The sequence below is a fragment of the Camelus dromedarius genome, chromosome 31 (genome assembly GCF_036321535.1).
Source record: "Camelus dromedarius isolate mCamDro1 chromosome 31, mCamDro1.pat, whole genome shotgun sequence".
Lineage (NCBI taxonomy): Eukaryota > Metazoa > Chordata > Mammalia > Artiodactyla > Camelidae > Camelus > Camelus dromedarius.
This window is the reverse complement of record NC_087466.1, coordinates 19,997,746-20,013,519: the sequence shown is the minus strand read 5'-3', so window position 1 is coordinate 20,013,519 and position 15,774 is coordinate 19,997,746. Positions and strand designations below refer to the sequence as shown.

General features: G+C 45.9%; 1 protein-coding gene across 1 annotated transcript in view; it reads right to left on the bottom strand.

Annotated features, from left to right (window-relative positions):
- The window catches only part of DNAH10 (dynein axonemal heavy chain 10), a 120,660-nt gene that overhangs the window by 54,452 nt on the left and 50,434 nt on the right, over positions 1-15,774 (bottom strand). The window contains exons 29-37 of the mRNA XM_031442542.2: positions 14,562-14,795; positions 12,360-12,583; positions 7,959-8,228; positions 7,647-7,830; positions 6,116-6,250; positions 5,317-5,469; positions 3,117-3,305; positions 1,410-1,556; positions 641-832 (exon numbers count right to left, since the gene is read on the bottom strand). Coding sequence (XP_031298402.2) covers positions 641-832; positions 1,410-1,556; positions 3,117-3,305; positions 5,317-5,469; positions 6,116-6,250; positions 7,647-7,830; positions 7,959-8,228; positions 12,360-12,583; positions 14,562-14,795 — 1,728 coding nt within the window. The remainder of the gene's footprint in view (positions 1-640; positions 833-1,409; positions 1,557-3,116; positions 3,306-5,316; positions 5,470-6,115; positions 6,251-7,646; positions 7,831-7,958; positions 8,229-12,359; positions 12,584-14,561; positions 14,796-15,774) is intronic.

The window sequence follows — 15,774 nt, the reverse complement described above, 5'->3', positions numbered from 1 at the left end:
TAAGTCTGACTCTGGTGGGAGAAAAAGGTGGGTTGGGAAGAGAACATTAGATGTTTGGGCCCCAAAACAAAATACTTAATTTATCTGATCACACTATGCCAAAAAACAATTGGAAGATAGTATATACATACAATGGAATATTACTCAGCCTTAAAAAGGAAGAGAATTCTGACACAGGATACAACATGGGTGAAACTTGAGGACAAGATGCCGAGTGAAATAAGCCAGACACAAAAGGACAAGCACTGTGTGATGCCAGTCATATGAGGCACCTGGAGGAGTCAAATTCATACAGACAGAAAGCAGACTCAAGGTTACTGAGAGCTGAGGGAGGGGAGTTGGGAGAAGTTATTGTTTAATGGGGTCAGAGTTTCAGGTTTGCAAGATGAAAGAGTTCTAGGATCTATTTCACAACAGTGTGACTACACTTAACATGACTCAACTGTACTAAAAAATGGATAAGACAGTAAATTTTATGTTATATGTACTTTACCACAATAAAAAAAAAGTGGAGGGAAGTGGTGGGGAGTGGTTAAGATGGTAAATGTTACATGTATTTTACCACAATCTTTTTAATGAAAAAAAAAATGGAAAGGACCCAGAAAAAGTCAGCGAACTCTCGTCTTCAGCACCGTTTTACCTGGACAGGTAAGACGATGTAGCCATTTTCCTGGAGCACCTGTTCCACAGCATCGTTGAAATCGGGGTAGCGAACCCGCGGGCAGTCCAGCCCAGGAAACAGATCGGAAATCAAACCCAGGAAAAGAGGAACGTCTTCAAACACGAACTTGGGCAGATTCATGTCTCGAAGGGCTCTCATCAGCACCACGTCCTGGACGGGACGAAACACAGACGTATTCAAAGATGTTTCCGGAAGCCCCCGGGCCTAGTCTAGAACCCTCTTATGAAATAGAAAATGAAATTGTATGTGAACGTAAAACATAAAGCAGTTCAAGGACAGTCTCTAGGGAAACACGCAAGCCTGTTGCCCACAGAGTGGCACTGACAGACTCTATCTTGGAGGAAGTCCCACCTGAAAGAAATGTGCACACCCCTCTGGCTTTCACTGTAAAGAGGGGAAAACTCATGCTTGTGCTTTCTCGAGAATTTTGTTTATCCCACCCTCTCCCCACCACACCATCCTGCCATCACAGACTGATTATTATCATCGAAGCATCGCAAACAGCACCGTGAAGACACACCTTGACCTTAGGGTAGTAAGTCAAATCGGAAGGAAACAACACGATGGGTAAGACCGAACGGAAGCCAGACAACTAAATGAGGTGACAGCTAAGAATAAAACTTTCCCTTGAGAACGGTACTCCCCGCCCGTCACCTCCACCCTAGCGTTTCCCAGATACACGTGAACCGAATGGAAACCCAGAGGACTTAGTGCGCGTGGCCCCTACCTCCCTCAGGTCAGAAGAACCTCTCTTCAGCTCACCAGCCATCACCAGCACCGACTTCAGGGCTCGGAGTCCAAAATCATAATGATGCTGCTTGGAGAGCTGTTCCCGGGCCAGCTTGTACAGAATGGTCATCTTTTTGGCCAGAGTCTTTTGTGATAAAGGACAATACAAAATAAGTGAAGAAAATGACCTGAAAGCACCAGAACATCCTTACGCAAAGTGAACTGACATAAAGATGTTCAGCTGAAGCCACTGGACAAACAAGCAAATCTTGCCTCTAACAAACACCAGGATGGGTCTTCTGTTGTTAACACTGACAAATTAGGGACTAATTTAAAAGAACGCCAGCCCTTACCAAAATTGGATGACAGTCCTTGAAAGCCGAGGAAAATCTTAAGCATCTTAAAGAACAGAATTCATCCAACTTTTTAAAATCATAGCGATCACAGCCCAGAAATTTGCTTCTTGTTTATTTTGACCTCATCATGTTATTAAAGTTCTCCTGTAACCGTTTTTTAGGACAAGTCAGCCACCTGGTCTACAAAAAGGATTCAAGATCTTCTGGTCCCTACGGATGGCACGGGAATTTTGCTCATGAAAACTAAGAACCAGAGGTCTCTCCACTCTGGCTCAAAATCTACATAGGAGGATTGGCCTTTACCAAAAAATTTCAGAGAAGCAACATAACAACGTTATGTTGTTCAACAACGTTATGTTAAAAGTATTCACTATTTCATACTTTTTCCAGAACGTTCTGGGAAAGCATATGTGCATAATCTTTGTATACATATTTTAAGAGATAATAAAGGAGTTACGTGGGTATTTTTTTATTTTTATGAAGTCCAATTTATCTATTCTTTTCTTTTGTTGTCTTTTGATATCATATCAAAGAAATCTTTGCCAAGTCCTATGTCATGAAAAATTTCCTCTGTGTTTTCTTCTCAGAGTTTTATAGTTTTAGGTCTTACATTTAGGTCTTTGATCCATTTTGAGTTATTTTTGTATGTGGCATTAAGTAAGGTCCAACTTCTTTCTCTTTTTTCTCAATGGAAGAGGTACTGGGGATTGAACTCGGGACCTTGTGCATGCAAAGCACATGCTCTACCACTGAGCTATCCCCTCCCCCCAGATACATTTTTTAAAGCCACATATTCTCAAGGGCACTGAGTGAAAGAAGCCCATCTCAAAGGGTTACACATTATAGGATTCCGTGAATAGAACATTCTAGAAGTGACATAATTATAGTGATAGAGAATGATTGGTGGCTGTGAGGAGTTAGAGTCGGGGGCAGGCTGTGACTGTTAAGGGGTGACACGAGGGAGTTTCTCTGTGTTGATGGGACAGTTTTGTATCTGGATTGTGGCACCAGTTACACCACAGGTGTGATAAAATGCCACAGAAAGATACACACACACCAGAGAGAGAGAAGGTGAAACCTGGTGGAATTCAGATACAGTCTGTGAGCGGCACTGCGGCCACATCAGTTTCCTGGGTGTGATGTTATCACTGGGGGAAGCCAGGAGAGGGGCACCTGTTGTGAGTCACGTGATGCCAAAATAAAAGCTGTAATTTTAAAAAGCGAGAAAGGGAGGGAGAGAGACAAAGCGAAACAATTTGAAAAGCCGCCCAGAAGGAAGCTCCCAGAGCCCCGGCCTGCAAGCAGACCCAGCGGGGAGCTCTGGGCGCCCGGCGCTGGCGTGGCCTCACCTTGGCCCCGAGGAAGCCCTCGGAGAAGAGCATGATCTCACAGATCTGCTGCAGGTCCGGCACGATCACCACCACGGGCCGGAAGAGGGCCTTCACCGACTCGGGCAGCTCCGTGCGGCCCGCGTAGCCGGGGTTCATGGTGATGAAGATGCCCATTCTCGAGTCCAGGGAGATCTCCTGCCCTTCAAACTGGAAAACGAGGGGAAGGAAGGAGGGTTATGCTGCCAGCCACCCCACCAAGGGGAAAGGAGGACTGCATACGAGGCCAGCACCACCATGTGTCTCCTTCCCTTTCCTGGTGACAAATGCAGAGTCCTTGTGCTTGTGACCCAGGTGTTCTGGGGGCACAAGCCTCAGTTGACCCCCAAACTCAGATCTGAATCAAGGGTCTGTCCACTTGAGAAGTAGCTGATGTTGGGAAAGGGTGCAGCCTGGGGTGGATCTGAGGCGCTGTGTGACCCCCAACAGGTCACTTACCCTCTCTGAGTCTAAGTTTCCTTTTCTGCAAGCTCGTGGCAATTAAATGAGACAACATATTCAGGAGCACCCAGCCCGCTGCTTCACACAAAGTGGCTTTTCATTCATGTCAGTTGTCATTTCTCTCCGCATTCCCACCCTCACCTCCGTCTCAGTGCCTGGACGTCACGTGGACCCTTCCTACAGAATCCCTCCTCAGCATCCCTCAAGAAACCAGCCTTTGTCCTCCAGGTGCCCGTGTACCAACCAAATGCAGAAATCTCTAAGTTTTGAGTCTCATTAGCCTACAGTTGAATTTCAAGTATCTTAACTTTCCTCCCTACTAAGATTTTACCATTTCATTTCTTCTAATGGTCCACCAGAGAAAAGACAGAATGCTCTATCTTTATGAGGCACAGGCTGTCTCAGTGACAAGAGGGCCACCCAGCAGATAGCTGATGCTCCCCAAAAACGGAGGTCACTGTCTTATCTTCCTGGTCTGCACTGAGATCACCCTCACCCAGTCCTCAGTGTCCCACGTGAGTCCCAGATCACCCTCTGGAGCAACAGACAGGCCTGCTCTTGAAAACACAGCTTTGAGAAACCCAAATGCATTAGGTTAAATTTGCCTCCAATGGGAGTAGTAAGCTCAGCCCTAAAATATTTCAGAAGAGCTAATTAATAGAAATCCACCCAGAAGCTTTCCTGGACTCCTCAAATGTTTAACAGTATCTCTTGACAATGAGCCTTGACATTGTGGGAGAAAGCAGGTTGGGTGCCAGGGCCACAGAGGTGCCCAGAATGGAATCCTCACCAACCCAGGCTGGATCTGGGTCCTGAACCTCCCGGTGAGGCTCTGGGGAGGCCCAGAGGATGTACCAGAATTTTCAGGTAAAGGAGAAGAAAGGACAATTTCGGGCAGACAGGGACGCATATGGTGTCCCAGGGCCTGGGATGTCTGCGGAGCAAGGGACGGGAGGTGATGAGAGTGCAGGGCTCGCAGGGTCAAGGACTTTGGCCAGAGGAGCAGCAGAGCCACCTGGGACCACAGAGGACCCCAGCTCGGGGAAATGGCCCGGCCACTCTGGTCCTTACTGTCGGAGAACCCACACTGGGCTCCCTAAATTCCATAAGATCATGTTCCTCCACCTTCCGATCCAGCTTAATCTGATGTAGTTTAACGCAGACTTCCCAAACTTGAGTCTGCAAATGTATTCTCAGATGGGGAGAGATTGGTGAATTCTCAAAAAAAAAATTAATTTGCCTCCTCACTTGGATAACAACCTTTAAAATCCCATTCATTACAATGTCCTAACTCTACCAGGTAGGAAGGCAAAATTTTTTCTTCATGGTGATAATTTCTACTGAAGACATTTTGACTGGTTTTTTTAAGTCATTTTTTTCTTAGACTTGGGAAGTCACTAACAATATATTTTGTCCTTAAAACGGGGCTTTACAACATCACTTATTTAAGAATAGTGCCCTCCCTCCCCATCTACAACCATTCGTCACAGGTCTGGAATTACTTTGAAGTTCTTAGACTATTACACTCCATAACTGTCAAAGATGCTAGTAATCTGGGGAAACCCAACGGTCTCAATTTGAAAACAAAAGTCCGGCATTTCTTCATCTACGGGGAGCCTGATCTGGACAGACAACTGCCCACCGCCTCATGTTTCAGAGCTAACACAGCACGTGTCCACCTTGGGGACACGATCCAGGTGGGCTTCGCACTTATCCTCACCTGGAATGTGGTTAACTGATGAATCAGAGCATTTCGGATCGTCTGAATCTGAGACGAGATGACCGAGAGCACGGAGGCGTCGATGCGGTTAAACTCATCAAAGCAGCCCCAAGCCCCGCACTGAGCCAGGCCCGAGAAAATCTTCCCAACGGCCTAGGACGAAAGGAATGGCAGGACCAGGGCAACTTTCACCTTTAAAACTGGATGCAACCCGTTCGTGGATATAGTTTTCTAAATTCAAGGCAAACAACGAGCACCACGCTGGCCGAGAAGCGGTCAGCCTGCCACGCCTCTGATGGCTCTTTCAGGCAAGACTTCCAAGGCCTCTCAGGGGCCAGCTCCCACTCAAAGGATGTCGCAAATTAAGGATTTTAATGTAAAAACCCAGATTTCTGGCTTCTCTAGAGATGCTGAAAAATCTAGCAACACGAGCTCCACTTTTCCGAGTGGCAACCATTAACCTAAGCTGAACAGTGGCTCCCCCTTTAGCTGGAGCATTGCTCTCCAGTTGGCCACAGTCCCCACCACTCTCTATTGCCTCTGTCTGCGGCTTTATGTATTTACATTACCTATCTGACTCTGGTGGGCACTGAGTTTGGAACTCTTGGTCTACATGCTGCCAGCAAAGCAGACACATCTAAGTTCTGAGACTGTGAAGGTGAAAGTTTTCTACTAAATTCCTGCAGCTTTCACCATGTCATTTCACAGAAGCGTAGGAGACGAAATGCCTTTCCATCTGTGTCCCATTTTTAGCTCTCTGCATAATAAGACACCACCAGAGGGGGCACCAGGGCCTTACTTTGTAATCCATGCCTTCGCCGCAGTTGGTTACAACACAGAGCAAACCCAAGGCTTTGGCCAGGTCCTTGGTGGTCTCGGTTTTGCCAGTACCCGCTGGGCCAGCAGGGGCCCCGCCCAGATACATGGACAGTGCCTGTTAGAAGCCAAATGCAAAACACATGTTGTCTGATTCACATAAGGAAACAGGTGTCAATTCCCAGTGGGGAATATATAAATGGCAATGAAGAAGTTCACACCTTTCCTGACAATCACCATCTTTAACATTTCTGTGTTTCTCCACTGACTTCCATGGACCACCCGCTTCCCCACATTACACAGGGACCCACGCACCAGGAACCGAGCACTGTGCTGGAATCTGTACCCACCCTGAGGACAATGCCCAGCAGTTCCCACAGTTGGGGCTCATGGACACATGTACATCTTGCCCAAAGAAAGGGCCAGATCCTAGGAGCTGGAACGTCCTGCCTGAGAAGAGGGTCCTTGTTTATCTGGGGACTTTGAGCCCCGCTGGACAATCTAACAATGTGATTATGGTGGGAGCCTTGGGCCACGTGGTATCAGGTCGACTTTTGGAGGGTCTGGAGACTAAGGTCAACCATTTGTGTGGTCAGTCGTGTCTGCAGAACCAGCCCCCAGTTAAAACCCTGGCCACCGAGGCTCAGGTGAGCGTCCCTGGGTGGCACACTTCACGCACATGGCCACACAGAGTTGCTGGAAGAAATAATGCTGTCTGCACAGCGGCACTGGGGAGCCAAGTGAAGCTTCAAGCCTGGTCTCTCCTGGACCCTGTCCTACGTCTTTTCCTATTGCTGATTTTGATCTGCATTCACTGGCTGTAAAAACTATAACCATTGACTCTAATGGCTTTACTGAATTCTGTAACTCCTTTCAGCAAACAACTGAATCTGACGGTGGTGTTAGAGGCCTCCTGAACTTGCAACAGCCCAATCCCAAAAGGTGGCAATCAGGCCATATTCCAAACTTAGACTCTTTTACAGATTTTTTAAGAATGACATCCCTTACCAACAGCACTTGTTTCCTGGGGCCGCCATAACAAAGTACCACAAACGGGGTGGCTTAAAACAACAGAAATGTGTTCTTGCACAGTTCTGGAAGCTACGAGTCTGAAGTCAAGATGCAGGCAGGGCCACACTCCTTCCAAAAGCTCTAGGGAGGGTCCTTCCTGGTGGCTCCAGGCGGTCCCTGCTTGTGGCCTCGTCCCTCCCGTCTCTGCCTCCATCCTCACATCACCTCCCCTGCGTCTATGTGTTCTCTCCTCTTTTACGAGGACACCAGTCGTTGGCATTAGGGCCCTAATCCAGGATGTCCTCACCCCCAGTCCTTAACTAAATCCCCCAAGACCCTATTTCTCAATAAGAGCATATTCCGAGGTTCCGAGCAGACATGAATTTGGGGCAGGGAACACTGGTCAACCCAGCACACATACATCACAATGAGCACAGTCACCCCGCGAGAGAAACACATAACCCCAGGTGAGCGATAACGGCGAGAACAAGGGCGCCGCGCACCTGAGTGAGAGTCAGGTAAATCCGGTCCGTGAGGGGCGTGATGACCAGCCTCCCGTTCAAGCCCATGTACTCATACCCATAGCCGAAGGTCCCCGTGCACTGACGGACGTTCAGCTCATCCGGTTCTCGGTCCCAGTAAAACCGCAGCTGACTCTCCCATTCAAACTCCCGGGCCTCGAGAATGCTGGAAGATGGGCGACGGGGGACAAGGTTAGAGGGAGACAGATGCAGTGGAAGAGATGGTGGCCGAGGAGGAGGAAGGAGAGCGGCTGAGAGAAGCCGGAGACGCCAGTGCCCCGGGAAGGTCCTCACCCGCCCCGGATGAAAGAGTCAACTGTGTCGCGGGCATGCACGTCGATGATCAGGACGGTATTGTATTTCTTCCTGTCGTTTCTGCTCAGGGACGTGGTGATCCGCGTGACCAGCTGGTCGATCTGCCAGTGCATCTTCTGGCCGTAGTTCTTCATGGCCTGCTTCTCCCCTTGCTGCACTTTGCGGAAGACATCTTCTACCTCCCAGGTCCACCACACCTGGCTGGCAGCCAGCACCACCATCCCTTGGTACAGGAGCATCCAGTCAACCCTAAAGGAAAAGCACATCCTTATGAGATTTTTCCCAGGGATTGGTACCAAAAACGGTGCCATTAAGAATCTATTTCTTTCATACAAAGGGCCAAGAGGCATGTGAAAAGACGCTCAACTTCACTAATTATTAGAGAAATGCAAATCAAAACCATAATGAGGTATCTATCACCTCACACTGGTCAGAATGGCCATCACCAAAAAGTCTACAAATAATAAATGTTGGAGAGGGTGTGGAGAAAAGGGAACCCTCCTACACTGTTGGTGGGTTGAATGCAAATTGGTGCAACCCCTATGAGAACAGTATGGAGATTCCTTAAAAAACCAAAAATATACTTACCATATAATCCAGCAATATCACTGCTGGGTATATATCTGGAGAAAACTCTATTTTCAAAAGATACGTGCACCCCAATGTTCATAGCAGCACTATTTACAATAGCCAGGACAGGGAAGTAAATTAATATAATGGAATATTACTCAACCATAAAAAAGAATGAAATATTGTCATTCGTGGCAACGTGGATAGACCTAGAGATCATCATACTGAGTTTAGTCAGACAAAGATAAACATCATAAGATATCACTTATATGTGGAATCTAAAAAAATGACACAAATGAACTTATTTACAAAACAGAAACAGACTCACAGACATAGAAAACAAACTTACGGTGACCAAAGGGGAAAGCGGGGGGAGGGATAAATTAGGAGGTTGGGATTAGCATATAAAATAGATAAACAACAAGGATTTACTGTATAGCACTGGGAGTGATATCACTGTCTTATAATAACTTACAATGGAAAAGACTCTTAAATACATATATATTATATATATGCACAACTGGGAAAAAAAGCAATGAATGAGGAACCTTTGGATTAAAAGAGATCAAAGAGGCATATCAGAAAAAAGTATTTCTTTCTCTGGAACAGGGAAGGCAAAGTAAGAGGGGCAGGGAAACAGGAGCGTAAGACCCTTCTGGCTGGATAGCAAAACACCAGGCCCACGGACATACGCACATGAAAAAGTTACAGGTGCAGGACAGTGTAGAAAGATGCCAGATCACTTTAAAGATGTGGCTTTATAGATTTTTAAAAACTTACTATTATGGGCATATTGTAAGAATTTTAAATTTTTTAACAATTCCAACCAAAAAATTAATTGTCTTTGACCACACTCCCCGTGTTTCCTTGCTTCTTGAGTGTCATTCGACACTTTTCCATTCTCATACCAACCTGCTCAAAGTTAAAGACACACAAATGGGGAGGAGGGGCTGGGAGGGCTGTTTCTCCAAAGTCAGCGTTGCGTTTTTTTCGCTTACTGGTCCTAACGCGCATGCGCCCAGGTCGCCGGCCCCAGGTCTCACCCAGTCCTTGCAGGAGCGGCGCGGTATTTCAGAGCATGAAAGTTACCGCGATTTACTCAAGACGTTTCCCTACTGCTGTCTATTCGAGTTGCTTCCAGTCCTCTTGCCAATGCAAGCAACGCTGTGTTAAACATCCTTCCACATCGCGACACCGTCTGGAGACACCTCTGGCTGTCACAACTGGGGGAAGGGGTATTACTGGCACCTAGTGGGTGCTAGAGACCAGGGATGATGCTAAACACCCTAAAATGGACGGGACAGTCTCCCACAGCAAAGAATTATCCAGTCCCATATGTCAGCAGAGCTGAGGGCGGGAAACCCGGCTTTACACACACGCTGGTGAGTCAGAGCGGCTTCAGGGTTACAGACCAGAATCCCAAACGCAGGGCGACCAGGCCAAAGCACAAAGGCACTTTTCTGGTAGTTTATTTTAATAGAAATGGCCAAAGTACTTCAAAAGGTTGTAGCAATCCGTGCCCCCCACCAGCCACGCACAGTGCTGCCCTCACCACACCCTTTCCAGCACTGTAATATTCTTTTGTGTTTTTTGCCAATCTGAAAGGTAAAAAAAAAAAAAAAAAAAAATCTCATTCTGCTTTAATTTGCAGATTCCTGGTGACTAGTGAAGTCTCTCCTCTTTTTGTACGTTTATTGGACACTTGGATTTCCTCCACTGAGATACCTATTTTCAAAGCTGGTAAGTGCCTTGAAAAACATTTAGGGAAAACTTATTTGCTAAATCGTACTTTAAAAAAAATAATGGACACAGAGCTGTAAGTTCCAATCCAGTAAAAGTGACTGTGAGTTACTAGTCATTCTTTTCATGAGGTACAATCAAGAGCAAAATAAATTTAAAATAATATTTAAAACAACAAAAAGTTTAAAAAGCTGAAGTGCTAATCTGTTCTTAGAAACAATGATCAGTACATATATATGAACCGAAAACAATGTGCAGTCTACTGTATGTATGTGTTTACATGCAGTATAATGTCTATGTGCCGTCAAACTGTAATAATTCTACCCAATAAAACTGAAAAAGGGAAAAAAGCAAAAAAATAAAATAAAACAATAAAAAGCATTTGGCATTAATGTCTTGTTTTAAAATGATGCAGTGCCTCTAAAACCTAATAGGACGTCCAGGCATGACCCCTACACCCAAGAGAGAGGTAACGAAGGAGCTGGGGGTCCAGAGGACGGCACGGAAGTGATGAATAAACATGGACCTTACCAAAGACAGCAAGCCTCAGGAAGTCGGAAATCGGGAGAGGTGTGATCAGAGAAAACAGTGACTCAGGGCAGAGCGAAGATGAACAGGACGGTATCTGTACGTGCGCCTGGGCCTGTCTTCTCAGTGACACTGAAACATGTCCGCTCAAATGAATCAATGTTATCATTTCAACTGCTCACCTCCTTCTTTAGAAGCAACAAGTTCACCTTAGAGGGGTACTTGGGGGAGGAAAGGGGTGGCTCGGACATTTCTTTCCCAGTTAATCAGGTTGCAGTCACTTACTCTGGCTTCCACCAACCACACGCTGTCACGCAGAGCAATGCCCCCGGCAAAGCAGACGTTATGATGCAGAGAAAACAAACACGTGCAGACACAAAATGCATGCGATTTGGGAGCACTGAAGAGCTTTAAAAATACTCGGCCATCTCCACTTCTGGAGGACACTAGTTTCTGTCTAGTTCGGTTTTGAAATAGCATTAAGCACAGTGATCAGCCCACAGCAGGAAGCCAATAAGTGTAGTTAAATGAATGGATGCAGCCTGTGATGTGCCCAGGCCACCTCCTATCAGCTCACGAGAGCTACATGTCAAATATCTAGAAATGTTGCAAGCAGGGTGTTAACCCTCTTACCATTATTCCATTTAGCTTTAAAATCAGCCATCTGGGAATATTTACACCATGGGAATTGGCAAATGCTCTAAATCAAAGCTTTTTTGTTCTTTTCTTCAGAGAGCTAGGAGTTTTACCAGGACACCACTGAAGGTGTCTGTCTACACCTGATCACTTAAAGATGCAAACCAATTTTCTACATGGGACATTGTCTAAGGAAAAGCAAGACCCTAATTATACAGATATTATGCTCTGTTCTGATCACTTACTTAAACAGACATTTTCAGTTTGCAAAGTCAAGAGGATCATGCTGTCATAATAATAAAGAATTTAAGTCTGCGTGAAGGCCCCACCCAATACGCCACAACGACAACTCTCCTGGGAAGCTATCCAAAGATGCTTTACGTGCTTTGAGTTCAGCTGCACATTAAAGTCAGCCCTCTTAGCAACTGGATCAGGTGTGGTTCAGCTCAGTGCCTGGAAGTTTCTCAGGCCACAAAAATCAGAGTGATTGAAATTCATTAACAATTTCAGAAACAACTTTACACATTAACCTACATACAGAATCCGTCTTAATGAACACCTGGTTTCATCAGGTCACTAGGTTATCACACTTGAGCTCAGAATCCCCCGCAATCCTGCGAAAATCCAGATCCCCAGAGTGTCTGGTGGGGGAGGTTTGGGGTGGGGCCCAGGAACACGCATTTTAATAGGCTCCCAGGGGCCCTGACACTGCCAGTCCAGGGTTGATGGTTTGAGAAGGGCCGTACCAGCTGATCCTTTAAGGACAGATGTGTATCAGCTAATTTAGCTACAGCAGGAAAAGAAAACCTCATTTGAAACGTCAGTCAATCTACTCCAAACCCTAAAAACTGATCCATTATGACCAATAATATGATAAATAACACACAGTCACATTTTCAATCCTACCTGGTTCTGTCTTCACAGTATTTGAAAATAGCCTCTTTGGTAATTAGCCGGTTAGTTCTTCGCATTTCATTCAAAACTGCCGTCATCCAGTCCTCCACACGCCCCTCAGCCCTGATGATCTTCCGGAACTCCATGACCTCTCCTTCTGCTGAAATCATGGCAGACACCAGTTTTTCTCCACTGTCCCCGTCGTTAAACCTCAGCAGTGCTATGTTGTCGTACATCTGCAATACAGCGGTAGAAGCCACCCTGGAATACCTTCACTAGGTTGTGAAAGCCAAAAACAGCCCAGGGTGCCACATCACACACCAGAGCTGCCAGGGTGCCAGCAACAGCAACAGAGACCACACACCAAATAGATGTCCATTCACCCAATGACAAACGTTCACTGGGCACATTCGTTTATCCTGGGTTAAACAAAAAGAAAGAGAAGACAGACTCCCTCCCCACACTTGAGATTCTAGGGCATATGCTGGGATGGAGAGGTACCTGGACGTGGGGACCAGCTGAACACAGGAGAAGAAGAATAACCTGATGATTAAATACCCTAGGGCTGTGAAATTAGAGACCAGTCATTGAATTCCCCCACTGTCCAAATGGGTGACACTGAACAAGTTGCTTCTCCTCTCTCAGCCTAGAATAAACCTAATTATGACACCAAGATGAGGTCAAAGGATCAAATCAAGAAACGTGCGTGAAATGCCAGCTCATTATATACTTGGCATTCACTGGCTATTGTCATTGTTATCCATCAGAACTATATTCAGGAAAATGAGTCTCTGGGGGCCGATAGCTAAGTCAAGGCACTCTGCAGATCAGAGAGGAAGAGAGAAAGGCAACAGGCTTTAAAGAATAAAATCAGAGGTGTGCAAAAGGGACTACCAGTAAATGAAGTACTTCTAACAACACAGTTGTCTACAACAGTAAAATACTGGCTTCTGAAAGTAGAAACAGAATATAAGCCTCCCCTTTGAGAAAGGAAAACATGCAATCAGAACTATGACTCTTCCTTGAAGAAGGAAATCAGCATTAATTAAAGGAAAACTATGGCGGTAAGTACTTGATCCTCAGTGCTTTGTTTATTTGGAGTAAAGGAATGGCTCTACAATGCTGGTTCTCCGCCACAGAGGATTTTGCCCCCAGGGGACACTGGGCATTGTCTGGAGACTTTTTGGTTGTCATGGCTGGAGAGGGATGTCCCTGGCATCCAGTGGGTAGAGGCCAGAGACGGTGCTGAACATCCTACAGTACACAGGACAGTCCCCCGCTCCCACCCCAACACGCATATACAAACACACAGAAAAGAATTATCTGGCCCACAATGTTGATAGTGCCAAGGCTGAGAAACCTCGCTCTGGACTGATGCTAAATAGAGAGCTTTGATTAGCTGAACAAAGATTACTTCTGGCCATGCTCTGGTTCTCTATCACCAGAGACATTTTGTCTGCTGCGTTTCCGGAAATTCCATATTGCTCACGGAGACACATCCGCTTATATTAATGCATGAAAACACGGGCTGGAAGGAATTAACAACAGAGCCATGATAGTGGCTGCCTCTTGAGAGCGGAGGAAGAAGTGTGGACAGGGACGAGGGACAAACAGTGTGTCAATTTTATCTCTAAAACTTTATTTTAAAAAAGAGAAAGACAAAGCAAAAGTTGACTAAATGGTAACAACTGTCAATTCTGGGTAGGAGATAAGGTGATTTAGTGAACATTGTAAGGCAGGCACTACTCTAAGTCCTTTAAAAATATTTACTCATTTAATCTTTATAACAACCCCACTGAAGCAGATAACTACTAGAGTTATCTGCATCACAGATAAGGAAATGGTTGCCCAGAGAGGTTAAGTCACTTGCCAAAGGTCACATAGCAAATCCACGCAGAGCCAGGATTTGAATCCAGAAAGCTCGCGCCACAGTCCGTGTGCTAAACCACTCTCCTGTATTACCTCTCTGCTTACTATATTAGTCTGTGTATTTCTGTTTTGTTTTAATTTCTCTAAAAACATGTTGCTCGGAGGGCCATGGAAACAGAGCAACAAATAGCAGCTGAGTGCTGGTGTAACTTCAGACTACGGTGGATTTGGTCAGACTTACGCTTCTAGTGAAAACCCCAGTGGCATTTCACACTCTTACGCCTGTGGGTTGGACAGAACTGTGTAGAGAGCTCGGAGGAGCTGAGTGACAGAGCTTACGCGGACCTTGATGATGTGCTCCTGGACGCAGAGGGGGTCGCTGTTCCCCAGGATGCTCAGCAGCTCGTCGTCAGAAATGAAGAAAAACCTGGGGAAGGCGTTCCTCTTGGAGTCCAGGTAGTCATTCAGGCTCTTCTGGCACTTCTCCAGGCCCTCGCTGACGTTCTGCAGGTCACTGAGGCGGTTCGGGGCCTCGCAGCATCTCTTGATCACGGGGTCTTTCAAGGTCTCGCTCATGATCTGGACAAGGTCGAGAGGACAGCCGTCAAGCCGGGGAAGCAGGAAGCCTGCTCTTGCCCCAGGCGGGCGTCTCCTGGGGCCCCGACGGGGCAGAGCAAGACTGACGACCCGCACCTGTGGCCCTCGGGGAGGCCAAGTGGGCAAGGGCCATTCGTTAAGTGTTTAAATAAGCACCTTCTCACATAGAAATAAGCAAACTACACGTAGTTTGCTTATTTCTGATTTTTTTTCCATCTTCCCACTAGAAGGTCAGCTGGCCTGGGTAGGGATTTTTCTGTCTTTTGCTCACTGTGTCCCAAGGTGCCTACAACAGTGTCTGCACACAGCAGGCCCCCCACCAACATTTGCTGGATGAATGAAGCCAGCAATTCCACTCTGAGCAGTTTATTCACCAGAACATTCTCTGCAGTGCTCTTTATAATGGCAAAAAAAAAAAGGAAAAGCAAATAGCTTAAATGTTTAACAAGAGGGAGTTAGGTCAATAATTCACTGTGACGATTTAGATGTTTATTTATTAAAATATATGACAAGGATGTTAAATTTTTAAGAGATCATATTGGTAAGAACGATCCAATTTCAAAGAATAATTATATATTTATAGATACGTTTACATAGGAATAAACAAATTCTGGAAAGATACATGCTGAACTATTAAATGTTATCTTGGGCAATGGGAGTATGGGCATTTTTTTCTTTTCTTTTTTCTGCCTTTTTTTTTTTTTTTTTGCTTTTTTATAATATCTAAATCCTATACTGAATAGGTATCTGTTCTGTAATTTTTTACATTTAAAAAAAAGCTTATGTGGATGGGTAAGAAAAAAAAAACATAAGCTCTAGTGGATAAAGGGGACGCAAACATGAAATGGCTGCCTGTGACTGAAAAACACAACAGCATCACTGAGCAGCAGAGCCCCCAGGTTTTGAGGTCAGGTGGGCTGCGTTAAAATCCCGGCCCCCCCAATCATTAGCAGCCGCGACC